This window comes from Dromiciops gliroides, chromosome 1, assembly GCF_019393635.1.
Source record: "Dromiciops gliroides isolate mDroGli1 chromosome 1, mDroGli1.pri, whole genome shotgun sequence".
In the NCBI taxonomy this organism is placed as follows: Eukaryota; Metazoa; Chordata; class Mammalia; order Microbiotheria; family Microbiotheriidae; genus Dromiciops; species Dromiciops gliroides.
The window spans coordinates 423,480,884-423,497,245 of NC_057861.1; the positions used below are offsets into that span (position 1 = coordinate 423,480,884).

Consider the following 16,362-nt stretch of genomic DNA (forward strand, 5'->3'; position numbering starts at 1 on the left):
CTTTCCACCAAAAAAAAATAGAATTTTTTCCCTAATCACATCCCTTCTCAAACCCTCAGTTTCCTCATCTGTCAGGGAAGGGAGTTGGGCTAGATGACTCAGAGGTCCCATCCAGTTCTACCATTCCTGAATCCTAGGAGCCCCCAGAATAAATGTCTGTTTTCACCAAATTTACCACAGCAAGATTTCTCTCCTGTTATTATTGTCCATCTCACATAAAGGGGGGATTAATTTTAAACAAATGAACAGACCCAGATAGTTTATTTGTATTTATTGGATAAATTGGTCTAAAACCTTTAGTCTTTTCATCATATCCTTGTGACCTATGACTGAGAGATCAAAGGTAAAAATCAGTACTTCTGGCAATCCAGTAGTCCAATGCCCCCCTTCTTCTGTTGGGGGCTATCATGGAGCTTTTTGGAAAGGAAAAGGAATCTCATAATTTATTCCTTTTGGATTACTCCAAACCCACATCTACTTTTGGCATTGGCTCTGCTGGGGGCTGGGGGGGATTGGAAATTGAAAACTGGAATTTAACAAATCAATATTCATTTATTCATTTGACAAACATTAAATACCTGTTGTGGGAGAACACTGTGCTAGGAAGTGAAGCATGTGGCAAGCTTTGATAAAATATAGTCCCTGCCCTCAAGAAACTTACTGTCCAGTAAGAAGGTAAGACACAACCATAAGAAAGAGACAGTGCAAATTATTACATAAGTGAAGTACAGAGTTGCAAATCAGAGAGCCACCAGAGGAGCAAGGGTTGCAAAATCATTACTAAAAGGCAATCAGAGAAGGCTTGATGGAGGAGGTGTTAATTCATAGGAAATCTCATAGCTGGAAAGGGTCTTATAGAGAGATTTAGTCCAGCACCTTCATTTTGCAGATAAGGAAAGTTGTCTACAATAACAGTCAGTAAAACAGTTATTATATCTCCAAGAACAAAGCTCTTTTTTAAAAAATAAAAAACTGTACCTGTGATCTCACCAATGAATGGAGCTCCCAGGGAGCAAAATCCTTTGCCAGTGGAAATCAGCACCTTTTCTGCAACATACAGTCTTAGAAAGTAGCCTGGGTCTTGGAGAGGTTGACTCCCTTGTTGAAGATTACACAACATGCTGCCACCACTTTGGGTGCTTAAGGGGCAGGAATCCAACAGGCAAAGAGGGATTTCAGGCACAGCAAACAGCTTGAACAAAGGCACAGAGATGAAATAATGTCCTTTATATCAAGGGATGGTGAATAATCCAGTTGGTTGACACACAGATCACATGAAAGAGAATAAAATGGCGGGTGGGTAGGGTGGCATCAGATCTTGGAAAGCCTTGAATACTAAGTAGGAGAATCTGAACTTTAATCAATAGGTGATAGGAATGACTGAAGTTTTCTGAGCAGAGGAGTGGCATGAGCACACCAATTTTTGAGAGGCAGCATGGGATAGTGGAAAGGGCCTTGGACTTAGATGTAAGGAAGGTTGTATTCCAATCTGGCCTCTGATAGCTCTGTGACCCTAAACAAGTTGCTCCATCTTTCTGAGCTTCAGTTTCCTCAACTTTAAAATGAAGGGGTCGAACTTGAGGATTCTCTAAGCTCTCTTTCACCCAGGTTTGTTGTTTGGTTGGAAGAGAACAATATAAGCAATAAGTGATCGTCTACATAATAATTTCTTCCTAATTAAAGATGATAAATCTAATTTAACAATAATAATGATGATGATGGTTTTCTTTCTGATTTTTTAACTAAGAAAAATTTAAATGCATCTGGAAAGGAGAGCAAACAACTACTTAAAGAAATATCTGTGGCTGGTGGCAATCAGTAGTTAGCCTGAAATTCTTGCAAAGCCATCATAAAAGTTGACTTCATATACTTCATAGACAAGGTGAGACCTGGCTAGTGAGATGGAATCCATCACTATCACTAGTTTTGTAGGTTACTAGATTATTAAATCAAACAAACAGCATTTGTGTGGTGACATTCCATTGGCATGTATCACCTTGGTGGTTCTGAATCATAGCTACATTTACCAAGGAGCCTGTATATATTTAATTCTCTCTGTTCCATTAAGAATTGAAGAATTAGTCAAAACTCAAAGTCACAGCTCTGCTCACTTTATTATACCACAAGCAAATAAAAAACCACCCAGAACACAAATGCTCACAGTGATTATTTGCCCATAGCTGTGTTCAAATCTCAACTCAAAACTACTCAGAGGACTTGAAGAACATTTCTGTCAGAGGGGAAAAGGTGGCTGATGAGAGGGAAGTACCCTTCCAAGCTTGACTCCATATGACCTACATGTTTGGGACAGACTGAAGCATCAGGGCACTTAAAGCTGCCAGCAGTGCACAGCTTGCTTTATAGGCCCCACTTTTCTGGACTTCAGGCAGAAAGGCCTCATTCCTGGTTGCCAGGCCCTGCCCATGGGCTACCTAGAGTCACTGTGCCCTGGCTTCAGAGAGTTGAACTCATGGTAGCATTTTGATGCTTTACCAACCCACAGCCAAATAGTGGCTTACACCCTGCTGTCTCCACATAATTGTTTAATTAAAAGGGACCCCTGTGTCAGACTTTCAGGACAGAAGTGCCTAGGAATAGTTTCTTATTGTTCACTGCTCATAGATTCAACACCCAGAAAACCTGAGGATGGGGGTAGGGTGTGATTCTGCATCCTAGAACAGAAACAGTATAATTCAACCAACAGAAAGACCTTCCCTTTGCCCACTGGTGCTCTCCCTCTGTCTATCCCTCTTTCTCCCTACTATGCTAGCTTTGCCTTCCCACTTCCACAGCTTTCCAGTCCCTTCCCCACAGTCTCTCAGGCTGAAATCTCCCTCACTTTAGCCAACTCTTCTACAGCCTTTGGGCTGACCAATTTTAACCTAGAAGTTCTTTGCTTTTATACTTTTATCTCTAGTTTAACACAGTGTGGGGCACATAGTAAGCACTTAAGAAAAGCTTGTCCACTCATTTCACTCCAGTTTAGGAGAAACCTTTAGGTTTTTCTTTCATTGGCTTCTTTGCTGTATACACCTTCAAGAACTGTCCTGGGCTCACTATTAGCCATTATTACTCCTCCCTCCCATTGGTCTCCACCAGTCACCTTCCCAACCACACAGGTCTAGGCATTCAATCTTTCAAGCATTCAGACCTCCTACATGGTCCATCATAAATATAATTTGTTGTAGTTCCGGCATGTCCAAGTCTTCATTTGGGGTTTTCTTGGCAATGTTACTAGATTGATTTGCCATTATCTTCTCCAACTCATTTCACAGCTGAGGCAACTAAGGCAAACAGGGTGAAGTGACTCACCCAAGATCACTGAGCCAATAAGTGTCTCAGTCTAGATTTGGACCTGGGAGAATGAGTCTTCCTGACTCCAGGCAGTGCACTTTTTCACTGTATTACATAGCTGCCCTATAGATATAAAGACAGACCTTAAATATGCTGTTCTTCATACATACCAAAAAAAAATCTCAATGTGCTATGTGCTCCAAAGAGATGTTTTTTTCCTTACAAGGGTACCATGTTAATACCAGAGATCCCATAGACATTTTCACTTCCTCTGGGATAAGACCAACATTCACATCCTGCCCCCCCACCCCTTCCCCTTCCCTTGTCCCCTTGCTTTCTCATTATCTTTTCTGATTTCTCTATGTCTTGAACAATTTTACCCTAAGTAAGGAATTTGAAATAGTTACCTGTCATGGGTACTTAAAGAGTTGGGTAAATGGACTATTTCAAAAGATTTCCTAACTCTTTCCAGTTGATTAACATTAATATATCCTGTGTGTAGTCACCAGACTCATCTTCCCAAGGCACAACTCTGTGTAAGTCATTGCTCTGCCCTTGAGGGATTCCCCATCATGCACTGAATAAAGTCCAGACTACATAGCTGCATCTTCCTTAATGTTACTAAAATAACTGTTTCCACACCTCTGCATGGTTACCACTGTATATACTGTGTTCCATCCAAATGAAAACACTTACTTTTCCCATAACACCTGTCCTTTTCCACTACCTTCTTTGCTTATCAAAATCCTGTCAATGCAGGACTAAAAATTCCACCTGGTTTCTTTTTTTTTTGTTAAGGCAATTGGGGTTAAGTGACTTGCACAGGGTCACACAGCTAGTAAGTGTTAAGTGTCTGAAGCTGGATTAGAACTCGGGTCCTCCTGAATCTAGGGCCAGTGTTCTATCCACTGCGCCACCTAGGTGCCACCCAGTTTCAATAGAAGCTCCATTAGGGCCTGGGGAGGAGGAGGGGGACATAGAAAGAGAGGAACTGGGAGGAAGCAAACAAGCATTTACAGATTTCCTACTATGTAAAAGGCACTGTGCTAACATTTGATCATCACAATGATGCGGGGACAGGTGCTATTACAATCCCCATTTTATAGTTAAGGAAACTGAGACAAACACATTTTTAAGTGACTTTCACATGGTCAAGCAGCCAGCAAATATCTGAGACCACAGGTGATATGTGGATAGAGCTTAGGGCCTGGAGTCAGGAAAACCTGAGTCCAGGAAGACCTGAGTTCAAATCTAGTCTCAGGCAAGTCACTTAGTTCTGTTTGCCTCAAGTTTCCTCATCTATAAAATGAGCTAGACAAAGAAATGGCAAACCACTCCGTTGTCTTTGCCAAGAAAATCCCAAATTAGCTCACAGAGTCAGACAAAACGACTTCTGACTCCAAGCCCAAAGCTCTTTCCATTGAGGCACCAAACTGGCAATACTTCTTACCTCTTTCTTACTCTCCTAGAGAGCAAAAAGGTTGGTTTATTAAAAGGAGATTACTATGTTTAGAAAGTCATAATGTAGAAACAATGCATTTGTACTTAAGTTCAGATAGTCTGGCCTCCCCACATCAGGCCTCTTACAAAGAGACTATATCCTGCCTCAGACAATCAGACTCAAGTAATACTTATAACAATGGACACACCTTTGTAAAAAACAACCAACCCCAAAAAAACCTATTCATCCTCAAATGCCACCTCTTCCAGGAAGTCTTCCCTGGTCTCCCCATAGAAATGATGTATCCCTTCCCTAAATTCCTGTAAATTTCTAGGACAGAAATTATTAATGCTTTTGTAAAAAAAAATTAATATAAAACTTATGGACCCTTTAGCTGTCTGGTGAATCCTTTGGATTCATTAGAATAATGTTTAAAAATGTATAAAATTAAACACACAGGTTTATCACCAGTTATACTGAAATATAGTTATCAAAAAATTTTAAGTTCAACAAAAACAAGAAAAGTTCACACATACCTTATTATGAACACCTGCTCCCTAATGTTAATCACATGCTACATTCTTTTATAATTATTTGAATACACCAGCCTCCCACAAGACCATGAGCTCCTTAATGTTATTCAAATTTATACTCCACACAGGGCTTTATAAAGTATCTCAAAATATGAATATTAATGCATTCAATAAAACTGTTTTTAAAATAGAAATTTTTTGAAATGTAGAAAACAAGAGATTCAAAAGGAGATTATGCAGTTTTGTGACTACTACATTAAAAATTTAATATACACTTTATGTAAGCTGTAACCATTCATGGTTTCACTGATAATCCTTTAACTTTAAATATCAAAATATTTATGTTATTAGTGATATTAATGATTGTTAAGTTGATCATTTTAAAAAGAACATTTCAAAACTCATTTTATCTATCAGAAAGCTAGGGTTAATAGTTAAGAGTACTGAACTCAGAATCAGGAACACCTCAGTTCCAATCCTACCTCAGCCCTTTGTTAGCTTTGTTAAGTTGGGCATGTCACTTGTCCTTTCTCAACCTCGGTTTCCTCTCCTGTAAAATGGGATTATATTAGCACCTACTTCCCAGGGTTACTGTAACAATCAGATGAGAAAGCTGGGTAAAATGTTTTGCTTCAGGAATCTTTAAGGGCTACACAAATGCTAGCTTAAAACATTTATAAAATAAAAACACTAGATGACAAATAAACATTTGTGAAATGAGCGAGTGAGTGAGTGAATGAATGAATGAATGAATTTGAGTGGGAGGCTCTCCTGCAAAACAAGCTACCCCAAACCTTAAGCGGCAGGAGGCTACTCAAACCAGGAAGCTAGAGTTACTTTCTATCTACTGTGTATCCCTTGCTCTCCATCACCCAAGCCAGTATCTAGCACTCACCAGTCACTGTAGGAGCCCAAGCAGTTTAAAATCAGAGTGACTAGAGCCACCCCACCATGGTCTCCCTTCAGGCTGCTAGACTCAGAGTCATCCTGTCTCCAGTCACAGCTGCTTCACCTTCCAGGCTGGGGCCAAGCTGGGAAGGCCTGGGTCTCTTCCCTGCATTTCTCTAAGGGAATCTACCCCAATGTATGCTCCCAATCACAATCTTCAGCGGGAAGATAAAAGCAAAGTCCCCTGGCTCTTAAAGACGAATCCCTCTCTGGGCAGGAGCCTTGAATAAAGGCGGTTTTCCCCAGAAAGAGAAAAACCTGAATTTGGCCGCCAGGACTGGCAGGTGCCTGCTTTAGGGCGCATTGTACCCAGCATTAGCCTGGGTGTGTGAAGACCCGGTGTCCCCTAGGAATGCAGCACTGGTCCGGTCCTGGGATTGATGGGAAGGAGATTGGGGGTCGCATTATTTAGTGGTGAGCAGACTTTTAAATGCTCTTTCTCAGCCTGTGATAAGGACTTGCAACACAGAGCTCTTCATCTTATCCTCTCCACCCCCACCTGCTTCTCATCCCTCCAGATTCCCCTTCCCCTTAATTTATCTAAAAACACATCCTGCAAAGTGCCTGGGAAAGCTCCCAGGTCATCTGAGGCCACCTGGGTGAGAAAATTTACAGAACCCTGGGGGTTAGAGAGTTTCCCCCTTCGTCCTCCCCTCCTTTCCTACTTCCTCCCCTCCCCTTCAACCCCCCCCCCCCCCCCCCCCCCCGCCAAGCTCCCTCTTTAGATCTTCCAAATCCCTCCTCTGGTGCTTATTTCCTCTCGCTCTAACTCTCTCCTTTAGAAGTTGATCAGACCAGGGCAGCTGGGTGGTGCAGTGGATAGCAAGAGGACCTGAGTTCCAATGAAGCCTCAGACATTTACTAGCTGTGGGAACCCAGACAATAACTGAACCCTGATCTCTGCCACGGCACTCCCCCCCCCAAAAAGGTTGATTTTACTCATTCCTCAACATTCTCCTCCTGCCTCTTGCCCTTTTTCTCTGATTCTTTCAGAATGTGATGTTATAACAAGTGAGGGAGGGCAGAAACAGGGTAATTATCAGTTTCTCATACAGGATCATAGATTAGAGAAGAAACTCTAGAGGTAGATTATCTAGTTCAACCTTTCTATTTCACCAATGGGGAAGTTGAGGTCCAGAGACTGACTCAACCAAGGTCAGAGTGGCAGAGCAAAGATTAGCATTTAGACCATCTGACTTTACATCCAGCCCTCTTTGCACATCTTGACATCTAGCTACACTTTTCTGGCTTCTGGCTTCAAGTCTCACCTAAAATCCTACCTTCCACAGGAAGCCTTTCCCAATCCCACTTCATGCTGATTTTCTCCAGTTTATTAGATAGACAGACAGATTGATTGATAGAGGAAAAGATACACATGTTTGTGTATATTTGTCTGCAAGTTGTCTCCCCCATTAGACTCTGAGGTCTTTGAGAGCAGAAATTACCTTTTTCCTTTCTTTGTATCCCCAGCACTTAGCATGATGCTGGCACATAGTAGGGACTTAATAAATGCTTATACTGAACTGTCTTTCTGAGTAAAAACACTACACTGGGATTCTTTGAATCATCTTGACAAAGATAAAATAAACCTTTCTCTCTGACTACATCACTTTGTGTCTCTCCATGGCCTCCCGATGTATATCTAAAATTTTCTGGTCCCCATCTTTCAGGCTTTTCCTCTTCTCTGCTCTTCTCTAATATCCAGAAAAAATTCTTTGTTCATATAGTGAGTTATCTATTTGAGCTTCATAACAACCCTGGGAGATAGATGCTGTTATTATGCCCATTCCTTAGATGAGGAAACTGAGTCTGAGACAGGGTAATGGACTTGGAAATAGCAACCTACTCTAGTATCTCTGCCAAGAATCCCTCATGGGGTCTTAAGGAGTAAGACACGACTGAAAGGACAACAACAACAACATGTGGATATAAAACTAGACAAAAAAGGTACAGCATTTGGGGGAGGGGGTAGTCAGAAGCAAAACACTTTTAAGGAGGGGTAGGGTGAAATAAGATAGAAAATAGAGTAAATGTCATGGGGAAGGAATAGGATGAAGGGAAATACAATTAGCAACAGTAACTGTGAAAAAAAATTGAAACAAGTTTGTCTGACAGACCTCAGTACTAAAACATAGAGAACTGAGTCAAATTTATTAAAATAAGAGCCATTCCCCAATTGATAGATAATCAAAAGATATGAGGTTTTCAGATGTAATAATCAAAGCTACTTATAGCCACATTAAAAATACTCTAACTCACTATTGATTGGAAAGATGCAGGTCAAAACAATTCTGGGGTACTACCTCATACCTATTGGATTGGATTGGATTAGACAGCAGAGGGAAATGATAAATGTAGGGTATATGGGGAAAATGAGACATTAATATACTCTTGGTGAAGTTGTAAACTGATTCAAACATTCTGTAGAACCATTTGGAACTATGGCCAAAGGGCTATAAAACTATGCATACTCTTTGACCTAGTAATACTACTACTAGGTTGGTATCCAAAAAGTTTTTTTTTTAAGTTGAATTCAAAATTGAGGTGATGTCCATCAGTTGGAGAATGGCTGAAAAAACTGTGGGATGAGATTATGATGGAACACTATTGTGCTATAAAAAATGATGAGCGGGATGCTCTCAGAAAAACCTGGAAAGACTTACATGAGCTGATGCAAAGTGAAATGTACTGTATATAAAACAACAGCAATATTGTAAGATAATATGCTGTGAATTACTTAGTTATTTTGAGGAATACAATGATCCACGACAACTCTGAAGGACTTATTAAAAACGCAGTCCATCTCCAGAGTAAGAGCTGGTAGTGTCTGAATACAGATTGCAGTATAATTTTTTACTTCCCTTTTTCTAAAATTTTTTGTCTGTTTTCTTTCACAACCTGACTAATGTAGAAATGTTTTGCATGACTATACATGTATGATTTATATTGAATTGCTTGTGTTCTTAAGTGGGGGTAGGGAGGAAGGAAGAAAGAGAATTTGCAACACAAAGTTTTAAAAATAGATGTTAACATTTTTTTCATGTAATTTGTGAAAAAATAAAATTCTAAATTTAAAAAATGTTCTAAGAAGTAGGATACAATAAAAGAATATATGAATGGAAATGAAAGGCATTTGGAGGTAGAGGAGAGAGCAGTAACAACTACAGGATCAGTGAGGACTTCTCCTCAGAGTGGACACCTCAGAGTTTTACAGATGTGGGAGTACACTTTAATATGGAGATGCAATGCCAACTTCAGGAAACTTGGGTAAGGCCAGATAAGGAAGCAGAATGTTGTCAAATAGCTGGAAAGATAGTTTAGAGCCAGATCGTGAGGAACTTGAAATCTCAGCTTGAGAAATGTATACATATTTTTAATGTCAGTAGGGAGGCACTAAGCCTTATTGAGCAGGGGAGTGACCTGAGCAGACTAGTGCTTTAAGAAAATTATTTTGGGGGGCAGCTAGGTGGCGCAGTGGATATAGCACCAGCCCTGGATTCAGGAGGACCTGAGTTCAAATCTGGCCTCAGACACTTGACACTAGCTGTGTGACTCTGGGCAAGTCACTTAAACCTCATTGCCCCACCAAAAAAAAGAAAAAAAAGAAATTTATTTTGGCAGCTGGGTGATAGGTAAATCTGAGGAATCATGAGCATCAGAATAAAACTGGACATGATAACATTTTTACCCTAATAGCTGATATGCTGTAGGTGAACTTGAGATGTACATAATGCACAACTTAATACATGTTTTCCTATATGATTAATCTCTTTTCTGCCAGTACAGAGGCACAGCAGGCAACATTTCAGGATGTTCTAGTCCTGCTTTTGCTGTTTTCTTTATTCTCTCTTCTTTACTTTCCACCAATAGAACATGTCAGGCACAGAAGACACCCACCCAAAATAATTCCTCTACCTATGCTTCTGTTTCTGTTCCCTCACCTCTCAAAAAGGGGATACTAAAAGATATTTTACCTGATTTCATTCAGTTCACTAAATACTTATTAAATACCTACTATGTGGGGGCCAGCTAGGTGGTACAGTGGATAAAGCACTGGCCCTGAATTCAGGAGGACCTGAGTTCAAATCTGTCTCAGACACTTGACACTCACTAGCTGTGTGACCCTAAGCAAGTCACTTAACGCTAATTGCCCCACAAAAAATATATATAATATGTGAAAGCATCTAATATTCTAGATACTAGAGTCAAAGGACCTCTTGTTATCATGAGGATCAAACAGGAAAAAATTGACTTGAGAGAGTTTGGAAAAATGCAGAAGCATTGCACTACTGCAATTCAATGAGCATTGATTAAATATTTCTTGTGTACAATGCACTGGACTTGGGCAATGTAGGCACCCAAACATAAAACAGAAAGTAGCCATTATGCTCTAAGCTTAAATTATTTTTTTGTGCAATAAGGGTTAAGTAGCTTGCCCAGGGTCACACAGCTAGTGAGTGTCAAATGTCTGAGGCAGGATTTGAACTCAGGTCCTCCTGAATCAAGGGCCAGTGCTTTATCCACTGTGCCACCTAGCTGCCCCCTAAGCTTAAATTCTATTATAAGGTGAAGGCATCTGTACTCTACAAATACAATAATTCAAGCTGCTAAATAAATAGATTCCATAGATGTTTCCATTGTGCCACTTAGGGGTGTGTCACACAGCATACCAATAAGTACAAATGATGGTATATCATTGGAATGAGAGTTGGGTAACTGAGTTCTAGTCTGTGTTCTGCCTGACTAACTTTGTGACCTTGGGAGAGTCATTTTTACTTCTTGGGGCCTTCATTTCTCCATCTTCTAAAAGAGAAGGCTAGACTTGATGACTTCTATGGTCCCTCTCATCTATAAAGATCTAGGATTCTATTCGAGATCAAGATAAACTGCTGTTTTGTTCCAGTTTGGAAAACAGAAGTGATGGGAGGAGTGAAGATCACAGGCCAGGAATTGGTAGGAACACTAATTGTCTAGAGCATCCCCACAGAATAATATTCCATCTCACCAAGTGAGGTAATAACATGCAAATTCTGGGATCTTTCCCTGTAGGTCTGTAATGTGTGCCATGATACTATAGAAACAAGAAGAAACCAGGAACTAATTTTTGGGCTTTGGTTTTTTGGGGTTTTTTGGGTGAGGCAATTGGGGTTAAGTGACTTGCCCAGGGTCACACAGCTAGTAAGTGTCAAGTGTCTGAGGCCAGATTTCAACTCAGGTACTCCTGAATCCAGGGCCAGTGCTCTATCCACTGTACCATCTAGCTGCCCCTTACTTTTGCTTTTGATAATTACTGTTTATGGTCTGGAGGCAGAATGGTTATAGCACACCATTAAAGCAAACTAAATGACCTGGGGCTTGTGTTTTGATTACTTTCATTTGCATGTCTCTTCCTGAGTCCTCCAGATCCTGATTTACTTCTTGTAGTACCCTGAACATAAGGCTTGCCCAGTCCTCAACACTTAGAAGAAAATACTCAATAAACCTAACCTAAGAATTTGTTTTCTAGTGAACCAGACAAGTCCTTAGGTTTATCCTGACAATCCCTCCTCATCTTAACCAAAGTGCCCTCATTTACCAATATTAAAAAACTTATTTTGAGGGGCAGCTAGATGGCGCGCAGTGGATAGAGAACCAGCCCTGGAGTCAGGAGTACCTGAGTTCAAATCCGGCCTCAGACACTTAACACTTACTAGCTGTGTCACCCTGGGCAAGTCACTTAACCCCAATTGTCTCACTTTAAAAAAAAACTTATTTTGTAAAAACTACTGAAAATCTAACCAAATATAGAATGAACTCCCCAAATAAAACCCTAAAATTTAAATTATTGGAACTTTGGTTTCCAATAATAATTTTTAAACCCTCAAAATCAAAATAGTATATTTGCTTAGTTGTCCTTCTGAGTCTCTATAAAAATCAAATCCTCTGATGCTTCTTTCTCTTATTTTCTTTGCTTTTCTAATTCTGCTGAAGTCATTCCCCATTCCTTCAATAGGACTTTCCATATTTCTTTGAAGTCTTCATAGTAGTGGTTTTGTGGGCTACAATATTACAATATATGGCTATATCATAATTTATTCAGTCACTTCCCAAATGGATCAAATGTTTTCATCAGGATATTCTCTTTCCCACATACAACGATGCAGCATAACTAGAAAAAATAAAAAGAGGTATAAGATCCCAGCTCTTTCTTACTGTTCATCACACACAGGACACCATCTTCTCCATTGCTCCTCTCTCATTGCTTTTGCAATGACTGGTCCTCATGCCTGGAATGTATTCCTTCTTCACATTCAACTCTTACAATTGCTGGCTTTTCTCAGGGTTCAGCTCAGATGCCATGGAGTCTTTCATGATCACCATCACCCCTTCCCCACCCAGATACTAATGCCTTCTCACAAAATTATTTTGTATCTATTTTGTACATACTGATATATGTACACACACATATCTCCCTACATTGTAAGATTGTTAATAAAAGGATGGCCACTTGACCATCTCTCTTAGACCCATAATAACAGTGAGGTCACAGTTTATATGCCCTTCTAAGAGGAGGTGTTCTTGAGGGATGCCTAATCATCTCTGATTGGTTAACACCATGGGAGGTGGGCTCAGTTTACTCAAATCTTAATTAAAAAGATATCAATTTCCATATCACCTGTTTTGATAATAGGGAGAATCAACATTTTCCCAGGCCTGTTGAAGCAAACACAATGAGCAGGAATATACCCATTAGACAAAACTTAGAATTTCTTTTATTGTCTAATTAGATTTTGGCCTAGGTAATCTTTAAGAGAGACTCCCCACAGTGGTTGAGAGAGTAGAAAAGAGGGAAAAATTTGGTCCCAATACTTAGTTTATTAAATGTAAGAGAAAAATATTCATTTCTCACAGTATCAATGGTGGCCTGTCTTGCCAGCATATATGAATATGCACAGATATTCTTACTCAAAAAAACGGGGAGGGGAGGGAGAATTTTTCCATCATTAAGCCTCACTTGCTCTACATCTCAAATAATCAGGAAGTGGAACAAGTTGGAGTTAGAGATTTCAGACCAAATAGAAGAACTATAAACATTCCCTATGTCTAGACTCTGTTGGAGAAACTGATGAGCTAAGAGTAGAAAATGGTCAACCGGGAAGGGAGAGATTGGAGAAGTTATATCAGAGTGCAGGGAAACATTCCTTTCATCTTGAGTCTGTTGAAGAGATGATGAGCTGACAGTAAAAAAAAACAGGAGCCACAGTGGAGAGATATTGGAAAAGTTTTCTCTTAGTTAAAGGAAACATTCAGTTTATCTGGATTCTGTTGGAAAAGACCATGTGCTGACAGTAGGTAACAGTTGTCCCAATAATAAGATGTTGGAGAAGTTTTTTTGGAGTATCTGAAAACATTCTCTTCATATAGAATCTATTGGAGAATTATATGAGCCAACAGTTGAAAGCAGTGACCCTGGCACAAAAAGGTTCAAGTTTTCTTGGAATGAACAAAAATAATAGGTTATTTTAGAATCTGTTGAAGAACATGAGCTGAGAGTAGAAAATGGTTGCCCCAGTAGTGAGATATTGGAGAAGACCAATTGGAGTGACCAGAAATATTCATCCAAAATATTTTGGAGAAGATAATGAACTGATGGTAGAAAACAGTGATTCTTTTGGGGAGATATTGGAGAAGTTTGTTCCTAGTGTCCAGACACATTCCCTTCATCTAAAAACTGTTGAAAAAGATGATGAGTGCACAGGAGAAAATGGTTAACCAGGTGGGGAGATGCTGGAGAAGTTTTCTCCTAGTGCCCATAAACATTCCATTAGCAGAGAATCTTTTGGAGAAAACAATGGACTGATAGTAGAAAATGGAAATGGTCACCCCAGTTGGGAGATATTGGAATAGTTTTCTCAAAGTACCCAGAAACAATCCCTTCACATAAAAACTATTTGAAATGATGATGAGAGGACAGGAGAAAATGCAGAAATGGAGAAGTTTTCTCAGAGTGCCCAGAAACACTCCATTAGTGTAGAGTCTTTTGGAGAAGACAATGAGCTGACAGTAGAAAACAGTTAGCCTGGGGGGAGCTAATCATGAAGCTTGCTTGGAGCACCCAGAAACATTCGAATCATGGATAATCTGTTGAAAAGGCACTGGCCCTGAAGTCAGGAGGACCTGAGTTCAAATCCAGCCTCAGACACTTAACACTTACTAGCTGTGTGACCCTGGGCAAGTCACTTAACCCAAATTGCCTCACCAAAAAAAAAAGTTGTTTGAAAAAATGATGAGCTTACAGGAGAAAATGGTGAAGCAGCTGGGGAGTTTTCTCAGTGCCAGGAAACATTCTATTACTGGAGAATCTTTTGGAGATGATAAGCTGACAATAGAAAATGGTAAGCCTAGTGGGGGGATATCGGAAAAGTTAGATCTGAGTGCCTGGAAATATTCGATTCATGGAGAATCTCTTGGAAAATATGATGAACTCATAGTAGAAAAAGGTCAACCCAGAGGGCAAATGTTGAAGGAGTTATCTCAGAGGACCTAGATACATTCCTTTCATCTAAAATATCTTGCAGTGAGCTGATAGTAAGTAACTGTGATCTAGATAGTGAGATACTGGAGAAGTTTTCTTAGAGTGTGGAGAAATGTTCAATTAGTGAAGAATCTTTTGGTGAAAACAATGAGCAGACAGTAGAAAATGTTGACTTCCTGGTGGAATTGGACAAGATATCTCAGAGTGCTGAGCAATATTCCTTTCATCTAGAATCTGTTGGAGAATACCATTAGCTGAAAGTGGAAAGCAGGGACCCAGTGGGGAGATGTAGAAGTTTTCTATTAGTGAATGGAAGCATTCAGCTCATCTAAATCTGCTGGAGAAGACCATGATCTGACAGTACAAAACAGTTGCCCCAGTAGGAACCTGTGGAAGAAGTTTCCTCAGAGTACCTGGAAATATTCCTTTCACCTAAAATCTGTTGGAGGAGACAAGCTGACAAAATACAATCATCCCAGTGGGAAGATGTTGGAGAAGTGTTCTTGAAGTGAACAGAAGTATTTGGTTCATCTAGACTCTGTTGTAGAAGATCATGAGCTGAGAGTAGAAAACAGTGGTCCCAGGGGCAGCTAGGTGGCACAGTGGATATAGCACCAGCGCTGGATTCAGGAGTGCCTGAGTTCAAATCCGACCTCAGACACTTAACACTTACTAGCTGTGTGACCCTGGGCAAGTTACTTAACCCCAATTGCCCCACCCCGAAAAAAGAAAGAAAACAGTCATCCCAGTGTGAGAAAAGATTAGAGAAGTGTGATCAGAGTGCCCAGAAACATTGTGATGAGTGCACAGGAGAAAATGGTGAACCCAGTGGGGAGATGGTAGAGAAGTTTTTTCAATGTCTGGAAATATTCACTTCATCTAGAATCTGATGGAGAAAAGAATGAGCTGACAGTAAAAAAATGGTGAGCCTGGTGGGGAGATATTGGAGAAGTTTGCTCATAATGCTCATTAAATTCATGTAGAATCTGTTGGAAAAGACAAGCTCACAGTAAAAATGGTTGACCCAGAAGGGAGAGGTTGGAGAAGTTATCTCAGAGTGCCTGGAAACATTGTCTTCACCTAAAATCAATTATATAGGATGATGAGCTGACAGTAGAAAACAGGAGCCCCAATGGGAAGGGATGGAAAAGTTTTATTAGAGTGCCTGGAAACATTGCCTTCATCTAGAATCTGTTGGAAAAGCTGATGGGCTGACAATAGGAAATGGTAACCCTGGAGGGGAGATGTAGGACAAGATTTCACAGAGTACCTGGAAGCAATCCCTTCCTCTAGAATCTTTTGTAGAAGGCAATGGGCTAACAGTGGAAAGCAGTGACCCTGGTCTGGAGATGTTAGAGAAGTTTTCTCAGGGTGTTCAGAAATATTCCCTTTGTTTAGAATCTGATGGGAAAGATGATGAGGTAACAATGGAAAACAGTGACTCCAATGGGGAGATACTGGATAAGTTTTCTCAGAGTGCCCAAAAACATCCCCTTTATCTAGAATCTATTATAGAAATCAATGAGTTTACAATAAAAAACAGGAACCCCAGTGGGGAGATGTTGGAAAAGTTTTATTGGAATGTCCAGAAACATTGCCTTCCTCTGGAATCTTTTGAAGATGATGAGCTG

At 40.2% G+C, this 16,362-nt stretch overlaps 1 protein-coding gene across 1 annotated transcript in view; it reads left to right on the forward strand.

Moving 5' to 3' along the window:
- The first annotated feature begins 14,500 nt into the window (after positions 1-14,500).
- Positions 14,501-16,362, forward strand: part of LOC122750062 (zinc finger protein AEBP2-like) — a 33,558-nt gene continuing 31,696 nt past the window's right edge. Inside the window, 1 exon segment of the mRNA XM_043996714.1 lies at positions 14,501-14,591. Within this exon segment, the coding sequence (XP_043852649.1) occupies positions 14,501-14,591 (91 nt within the window).